Source organism: Teleopsis dalmanni, unplaced genomic scaffold (genome assembly GCF_002237135.1).
Source record: "Teleopsis dalmanni isolate 2A unplaced genomic scaffold, ASM223713v2 unscaffolded_contig_0729, whole genome shotgun sequence".
NCBI classification, from domain to species: Eukaryota; Metazoa; Arthropoda; class Insecta; order Diptera; family Diopsidae; genus Teleopsis; species Teleopsis dalmanni.
In genome coordinates this window covers 1-8,982 of record NW_024032111.1, presented here as the reverse complement: position 1 = coordinate 8,982, position 8,982 = coordinate 1, and the positions used below count along the sequence as shown (strand labels likewise).

Genomic DNA, 8,982 nt, shown 5'->3' with positions numbered 1-8,982 from the left:
AAAAATCAAGGACTTTATACATAATTGCTGCTATTGTCAATCGTATTGTTAAAAACTTTTTTGCAATTTTCTATTTTTGTTATCATAGAAAACCTCTATTTTTGATCTGAAATTTGAAATAAAATTGTGTCTATATTGTGAACCGGACTATAACAAATATAAGTGCCAAATTTAATTCAAAAACGTCAAAATAATACAGACCTTATTAGGAAAGAGTACACAATCCAACACACAATAGCATATTTTTATATATTGTGTATAGATGATGAATATTTATAAAAATATATTCAATATAAAATCAATTATAGAACCTACTATTATTCCATAATTAGATATATTTTAACAGAAACGCCTTTCGTCTTTGATTATTTGTACTTGTTTTTTTTTAATGCGTACGTTATTTAATTAATTACTTGTTGATATAATTTATTTCGGTATAAAAGCGTTTATACGCGATTAATTTGATTCATTTAGTCTACATCCGACAAAGAAATTCAAATTAATCATATTTCTTAACTTCATTTTGTTTAATGTGTCTAAAATATAAAGTATTGCTCTATTCCATTACTTTTGGATTATTATTAAGTTTAGTTTCTGCTGAATTCCGTAAGTGTTACTAAATGTTAATTAATTTATTAATTAAATATTATATAAATTGTAATTAATTGAATATAATGGATTTATCAAGAATAATGTGTAATTAATATTAATTAAAATTTTAATAATAATAGCAATTAAACCGAAACCATGTAAGTTCGGAGACACGGAATGTATCAAAGATGTAATGAACTATTACTTAAAGCAAAAGAATGGGGGTAAGTGCACAGATATATTGAAGAAAAAATAACAAGTAAATTTAATTAATAATTTTAAATTGACAGAAATAGTCAACTTTTAGTGAAACGTATTATTATAATACTTTTCTGTTGCATATTACCTTATAGATTATTCAATAAGTTTACAAATCTATTCTTAATTTTAAACTGTTATTTGGTAGGTTTGAAGCTATCCTATTTTTGTGGTCATAGAGCCTATCAATATATATATTGTATTCAGTAAAGTTTGTTAAGATTTTCATGTGTATTTACATAAAACGAAACATTAACTTTAATTTTAACTAAAAGCGTCAAATAATTTTAATAATTAAATATATAAGGCTTTCAGTACCTTGTAATTGCATTAACTAAAAGCGTCAAATAATTTTAATAATTAAATATATAAGGCTTTCAGTACCTTGTAATTGCATTCCATTTATTTTCATAGACGTATTACAATATATTTATACATTCGATATAAAAACGGTAAGGATGGTTATGTATCATTATATTTTGAAAGAGAATATTAGGGAAATTTAAGATAAATATTCATATAAACATGACATTATTAAAAAAAATTTTGAATTTCCAAAAGCTTAATAATAGTTAATAACAGTATTTAGAAATTTGCCACATTTTTTTCGACAAAAATGCAAACATTTATTTACAAATACTCATATGTTTGGTGAAATTTGTGCATTCTTCCAAAAAAGCAGTAGGTAACTTGCTTCAATAAGGGATTGCAAAAAAACCTGTCCATCATAGATAGAAAATTGTTTAGCAAAAAATTTTTGCAATGTAATAATATATTAATATAAGTGAAAATATATTTATAAAAATTTTAAGTAAATAAGGTTTTTTAAAAATCCTAAAATTGTCCGATGCCATATTACGGCCGTGTGCGAGTTTGAGTAAATTGAGGTAAAATAAATTGAAATTTTATAGGGATTTATTATTTTTCTGTTAAAAATTTTTAAATTTATTTATTTATTTATTTATTTATTTATTTATTTATTAAACATCTTATACAATTTTCATAATGGTAATACCTAATTTACCCTACTCGAAATTCTGGTAAATACCAACATTCGCTGCCATACCGACATAATTTACTAATTCTCTGAATTTACCATCAATTTACTCGAACTCCTATACGGCCTATACAGAAAATTTAGATATTGTATTGTAAATTGGTATATAATTATAAATGTTTAGGTAAATTATTTTCAAAATATTCATAGTTTTATGAAAACATGTAAAAAAACAATATTATTTCATCTATACGTAATTTTTTTATTTAGATTTTTCATTTGCTTTATAACATTTTATTCTGTACTATGTAGGTGAGGAGTCTATTAACTTGGTACCGCTTGAACCATTAAATATAAAAAAAACTACGATAAAACAAGGCACGGATAGTCGCTTAAGCGTTGAATTGACGTTATCAAATAGTCAGGGTTATGGATTGAATACCGTTGAAGTGTATAAAGTAAAGTAAGTACAAATTTATTTTTTTGACAGTTTGAATGTAATTTAAACAGAGAACATTCACTCCCGTACATATCTGGTAACATTTTCAATAGTTTTGCAAAGTGAAGAAGTTTGATTAATAAAAAACTGTTGAAACTAATTTAACTTGAATTAATGTAAGTGTTAATATGTATTTCGTCACTTTTTTATTATTAGTTTAGAAACATGTTAAACACATAACTTTTAAAAAACTTATTCAACAGTGAAGCAATTATTCCAGCGCTCCTCTCACTATTTAGTGCTTTTTGTGTAGATTGATCCTCACCTTGCTCTCCAATATAGTCCAGATAGAACAGTCCATCGGATTTGCATCTAGCGAATTCGAAACCCAGTGTGTGAACGAAATGAAGTGTGGAACATGGTTTCTTAACCTTTTTTTGGTGCACACGAGCTTTTTGTGACCGAGACCGATGCCGAGTCTTGTTGGAACGTCCATGGTCTACGATCAAACTGTTTGCGTGCCCACGCCAAAGCAACTTTCAAAATATTTTCCCAATAATAAGTCACATTGACTTTGACATTCATTATCGATGAAAACGATTGGAGAGCGAACATCGGCGGTCACAGCTGCCCATACTTTTATTTGAGATGGGAATTTACTTTAAGTGGCCATCCGTAGTCCCAAAATTTCGGCAGTGCGTGCAATTAAGTTTCTAAACTGTTCAATAGGGAAAGTTTTCTCATCAAAGAACACAATATTTAGAAATTCGCCACATTCGTTTAAGCGTAACATACGTTACTCCTTTGCTCTTTCGAGTCTAGCTTTTTGTTGCTTTAGTGTAAGATTTTGAGTCTTTTTGAACTTGTAAGTCTTTACTTTGAGTTAATTTTGGAATATGCGTCGAATGATTCGTTGGAATACTTTCAGATCTTTGGCCATTTGATTACACTAAAATGTCCACCAAGCTATATCTTGGTGGACGCTATATTTGGCTATATTTGGCTATATTTGGTAAGGTGTTCACAATTTGATCAAAACTGAATTCCAACTATAAACTATTCCACCATACTCCTGAGTTTTTTCCTTTCCACAAGCAAATAGCATACAAGACCAGCAAAACAATTTATTTAAATGTTCGCAGCCTGTGATCCACTGGTTTTTATGGTAAATAGCTGTAGGAAAACGGCGACTTACGACAATTTTCGATATTTTTACATCAGGTACCAAATTCTTCATATCTGGAGTTGGTCTATTCATTTTATGAATTAAAACCATTTTTCAGAAGATCGTTTAAAAATGATATTTGAACCAAATCTTTAATCACACATTAATTCAAATATATCTAAATATTATTTTACATTTTAAATTTCTTTAATTTTTTTCTTCACTTTTACCATTTGCTAGTATAAAATTGCAATAATGACTTTGTTTTTGATTTATTTGCAACCTCTACATAAGAGTAAGAAACTCTCGTGCATTCATTTACTCTTTTACTTTGTATTTACTATGAGCGGTTCAATTTTTTTATTGAACCATTTGCTCATATAAAACGGCAACCGTGACTTTGATGGTATTTGCACGCTTGTATGAACTTGGGGTTCAATTTGGTCGAGTGAACCTCTCGTCAAATGTAAAGCGATTTTCGCTCAGCCATTTCTTTTCTCTTTTGTATTTACTTTGCATAACATTGGAAGTTCACTTTTTTTATTGAACCGCTTGCACTCATTAATTTAAGGGTTATGATGATTTTGTTTTTGTTTTCTCTTTTATTTTTATATTTGTTTGTATGTTTTGTGTTTATTCAATATTGAGCATAGTCCCAATGTGAATATTATTTCATTTGCATACTTTGTAAGCAGCGCGGTACAGTTTTTATTCTGAACCTTAGTATATTTTAAGAGAAATTTTTTTTCTCTTTTATTAATTATAAATAATGTTGGGTGTAACTAACATATGTATGTATGGTTTTGTTTGTATTGTACGTTTTGTGTTTATGTTAATCTGTTTGGAAAAGCTATTATAAAAAATGTTAAGTAGCAAAATAGCGAGATTATTTACCTAATAAAACACCTAATAAAAAAAAGATCTAAAAAGGAAGCTTTGTTAAGGTGTTCAGTGAACACTCTGAAAAATTCGACGCCTCGCCGCTGGTAACAGATATACCTATGTGTAGCTGATAACACTTCAATTGCTTAACTCTGTACATTAAACAATCCGAGTTGCATTGTATAAAGCCAAATTTCCTTAATTTCGTAAAAATTAAATTAAGTCAATTTCAAAAGTGTTTATACTGCCTCAAATCAAGGAAATCATATGTGTTTTGTTTATGAATCGAAAGTTAAAAATTACATGCTCAGGGAAATTTTAAACGTTGATTATTATAACTATAAAAGATGGCATTCAATAGTTTTATTGGATTTTAGGTATATGAATTATTTTTTTAACTCTTTTTTAAATTAATAACAGTTACAGTTCTTTCTCTATATTTAAATTTAAAAATTTGCACTACTTTCAAAATATTTCCCAAATTTATTAAAGTCAACTGTCATTTACATTTATTTTAAAAATATGTCACTTTTTCTTTATCTGAACTACGTCTTTTGCTTTTTTTTCTTACTCGTAGTTGCATTTGAAATATCCCTTATTTTAGCCTTGGTTTCGACGAAATTAAGGTCATTTTGCTTAATTTCGTTCTAACCTCAAAACTGAATTTTGTGTCGAAAAAACAACTTAATTTCGCTGAAACAAAGATAAAATTAAGATTTTTGCGAAATTAAGGTGTGTCTGAACATAGTATAATATTCCCTACTTAATAAATTGTTATAATAATGTTATAAAATGCTATTGTATTTCAGAATATAGAAATAATAAAAATTCAAATGTATTTCTACGAAAACAACAATAAGCCATTATAAATTTATCATTATTTTAATTTTAATTAATTAATACTATTTTTTTGTAGGGGTTTTCACAGCGACCTGACAAAACAACATGAAATTAGCTTTAAAATGGATAAAGGCAGTATTATTGGAAATTATGAAGTAAATGGTAGATTTTTTTTCTTTCCCATAAATGGGAGAGGCAAAAGTAATATGACTATTGGTGAGTTTATCAGTATAAAAAAGTTACAAATAATAAATTTTCATCAACTATTTTTAATATTTTTTTAGTCAACAGTGACGTAATATTAAAATTCAATGGTACATCATACAAAAAGAATGGCGGCACTTATATGAAAGTTGAGAATATAAGAATAAGACTTAATCCAGGACGTGTTTATTTCAATTTTGAAAACTTATTTAATAGTGATAAAGAACTAAGCAATAATATGAATTTATTCCTTAATGAAAACTGGAGGGAAATATTTATCGAAATGCAAGACTCAGTAAACAAAGTTTATAGTGATATTTATAGTGAAATCATAACTAAAGTATTTTCTAAGCATCCATATAAAAAATATTTTCTTGATGAATAAATATTAATACAAATAAATATTTTTATTTAAAAGTTATAATTCAACAACGCTTTTTTTTTAAATAAATTTTGTTTATAAAAAATTTAAGCGTGTGGTGAGAATCAACAAAGTAGGCTAAAATTGTCAGATTCTCTGATATTTAAAAATATTTATTCAGATTTTTTCAGTCAGTTGATCAGTCAGTCAATTAGTTAGTGTTTCTAAAGTTGTATTAAAAATAATAAAAGTTTGTGTTACAATAAATACTGTTTTTTATTAATAAAAGCTATTTGGTTATTGTAATCACAACATTGGTGACCCCGACACAAAAAGGAGTTGTAAGTTATTATCAAGCCCAACATTAGCAAGCAAGATGACTAACCGTGAGGAAGAAGATTTTTTTCCGGCAGAAGGAGAAAGTCGCACTGACAAGGAGGTATACCGGGTTTCAGTTAAGCCGATGATGTTTTCAAGAGAGCATCCGGACCTTTTTTTTCTGCAAATGGAAGCACAGTTCAGGAATGCGGGAATAACGAAAGATGATACAATGTTCGACCATGTAGTAGCAAGTTTAGAGCCGAAATACCTGGAGTGCATAGTTGATGTGATTCGAGATCCACCGAAGGTGTTGAAATATGAGACGTTGAAGAAACGGTTAATTTATGAATTCACAGAATCGGAGCACAAAAGGCTGCGTAAGTTGCTGACAGAATTGGAGTTAGGTGACATGAAACCAACTCAATTGCTGAAGAAAATGAAGGAGATGGCCGGCAATTCAATGAATGATGATGTACTAAAGTCATTGTGGTTACAGCGACTGCCAGTGGGAGTTAGAACAATCGTAGCTGCAGTGGAAGGTGATTCTGCACAGTGGGCCAAAGTGGCTGATAAGGTATTTGAGGTACAGGAAACAGAAACGGTTTGTGTAGTACAAAGGAATGAACCGAAGGAGATGAGGAAGGAAATTGACGAGTTGAAAGTCATGATAAATAATTTGGTCATTCAGTTGGGCAAAAGAGGAAGAAGCAATGACAGAGATCGTGGAAAAGGGCGATCATCAAGTGCTAGAAGAGGTAATATCTGTTTTTATCATCGGCGGTTCAAGGAGAGGTCCACAAAATGTGTTCAGCCTTGCCAGTACAAACCACCGCGAAACTCAGCGGAAAACTAAACACCACTTCACGTCTGACGGCGAGTGAAGTGGCAGAGGGTAAAGCATGCCGTTTGTTCTTCAAAGATAAAAAAACAGGTATAAATTATCTAATAGACACAGGCGCGGAAGTTTCAATTTTGCCAAAGAGAATGCAGCCTGAAAATGAAGCCACGCAATATTATTTATACGCAGCAAACGGAGCGAAAATTAGCACGTATGGAACGAAATTAGTGCAAGTTAATTTGGGGTTGCGCAGACAGTTCCTGTGGGAGTTCCTAGTGGCGAAGGTAAATCACCCAATAATAGGGGCGGATTTTTTGAATAATTTTGGTTTGATAGTTGACCTGAAGAACAGGAGAATTTTAGATGGCATTACAGGCCTCCAGGTAATGGGTTCGAAGAGAGAGATGCACTGCGTGAAGCTAAGCACAATTGATGCGACTAGCCCGGTACATAACATTCTGCGGGATTATAAAGAGATTACGGAACCGGCTACTAGTAATAAGGTGGCCACGAAGGTTACGCTAGTAGAGCATCAAATTGTTACCAAGGGACAGCCAGTGTATGCAAAACCTCGGCGGTTAAATCCTGAAAAATTTGAAATTGCGAGAAAGGAATTTGAATTTATGACGAAACAAGGTATTTGTAGACCAAGTAACAGCAATTGGGCAAGTCCGTTGCATTTAGTGGCGAAAAAGGATGGTAAGTGGAGACCGTGTGGTGACTATAGGAAGCTTAATTCAATAACACTACCAGACCGGTATCCAATACCCCATATACATGATTTTACTCGCATATTGTACAATAAGAAAATTTTCTCAACCATTGACTTGGAAAAGGCCTACAATCAAATTCCGATTGCTGAGGAGGATCGACCTAAAACGGCGATAATAACCCCGTTCGGCTTATATGAGTTTAACATGATGACTTTTGGTTTATGTAATGCTGCGCAAACTTTCCAAAGGTTTATGAATGATGTCCTAAAGAATCTGAGTTATGTGGTAACGTACATAGATGATATATGTATAGCATCAGCTGATGAAAAGGAACACGAAATACATTTAAGAGAAGTGTTCAAACGATTAAGTGATCATGGTCTGAGAATCAATCTGGGAAAGTGTGTGTTTTTTATGAAAGTTAAGGTATGAAAGTTACCTTCCTGGGTCATGTGATAAATGGGGATGGAATTAGACCTATAGCTGAAAAGGTAGAAGCGATAAGAAATTTTAAAAAACCGAAGGAAGTACGAGAGTTAAGAAGGTTCATTGCTTCAATTAATTTTTACAGGCGTTTCCTCCCGAATGCCGCAAAGAATCATGGCATCCTGCACGCGCTATTAAAAGGAAATAAGAAAAATGATAGATCTCTGATTGATTGGACAGCAGAGGCCGAGAAAATATTTGAAGTGTGTAAGAATAATCTGGCGAATGCTGCAATGCTAGCACACCCGGCTCCGAATGCGAAACTGGTGCTAAATGTGGATTCTAGCAATGTTGCAGTAGGAGCAGTGTTGCAACAGCTTATAGATGGACAGATGCAACCGCTGGGATTCTATTCCAAAAGGCTGACAGAGACTCAAAAAAGATATAGTACTTATGACCGCGAGCTACTTGCTATATATATGGCGGTCAAGTATTTCAGGTACATGATTGAGGGCAGGAATTGCACTGTGCTAACGGATCATAAACCGATTACATTTGCTTTCTTACAAAGATCTGAAAAAGCATCAGAACGCCAGTTACGCCATTTAGATTTTATCGGGCAGTTGACAACAGATATTCAGCATATAGCAGGCAGCAAAAATACGGTCGCAGATGCTTTATCTCGAGTCGAAAGTGTAGTGGCTGGAGTTAGACGATCACTAGACTATGATAAGTTGGCAGAAGCTCAGAAAGTTGACCAAGAGATGAACGAGTTGATAAGAAACTGTACAGCGTCATCTCTGGAGCTCAAGTTGGTAGAGTTAATTACAGAGGGTGTTTCTGTGTATTGTGATGTATCCGGAAAGAAACTGAGACCGTTTATTACAAAGTCCTTCCGAGCGCAAGTGTTCGAAATGTTACACAATTTAGCTCATCCTGGTAGAAAA

The 8,982-nt window shown here is 31.6% G+C and overlaps 1 protein-coding gene across 1 annotated transcript; it reads left to right on the top strand.

Annotated features, from left to right (window-relative positions):
* Window positions 1-731: 731 nt before the first annotated feature.
* Window positions 732-5,952, top strand: LOC119663664 (protein takeout-like; the record flags this gene model as incomplete). Its single annotated transcript, XM_038073272.1, has 5 exons — window positions 732-815; window positions 2,159-2,309; window positions 5,249-5,388; window positions 5,457-5,727; window positions 5,919-5,952. Coding segments are annotated over 5 exons (680 nt in total), but the record flags the coding sequence as incomplete, so codon positions are not given.
* Window positions 5,953-8,982: the final 3,030 nt, after the last annotated feature.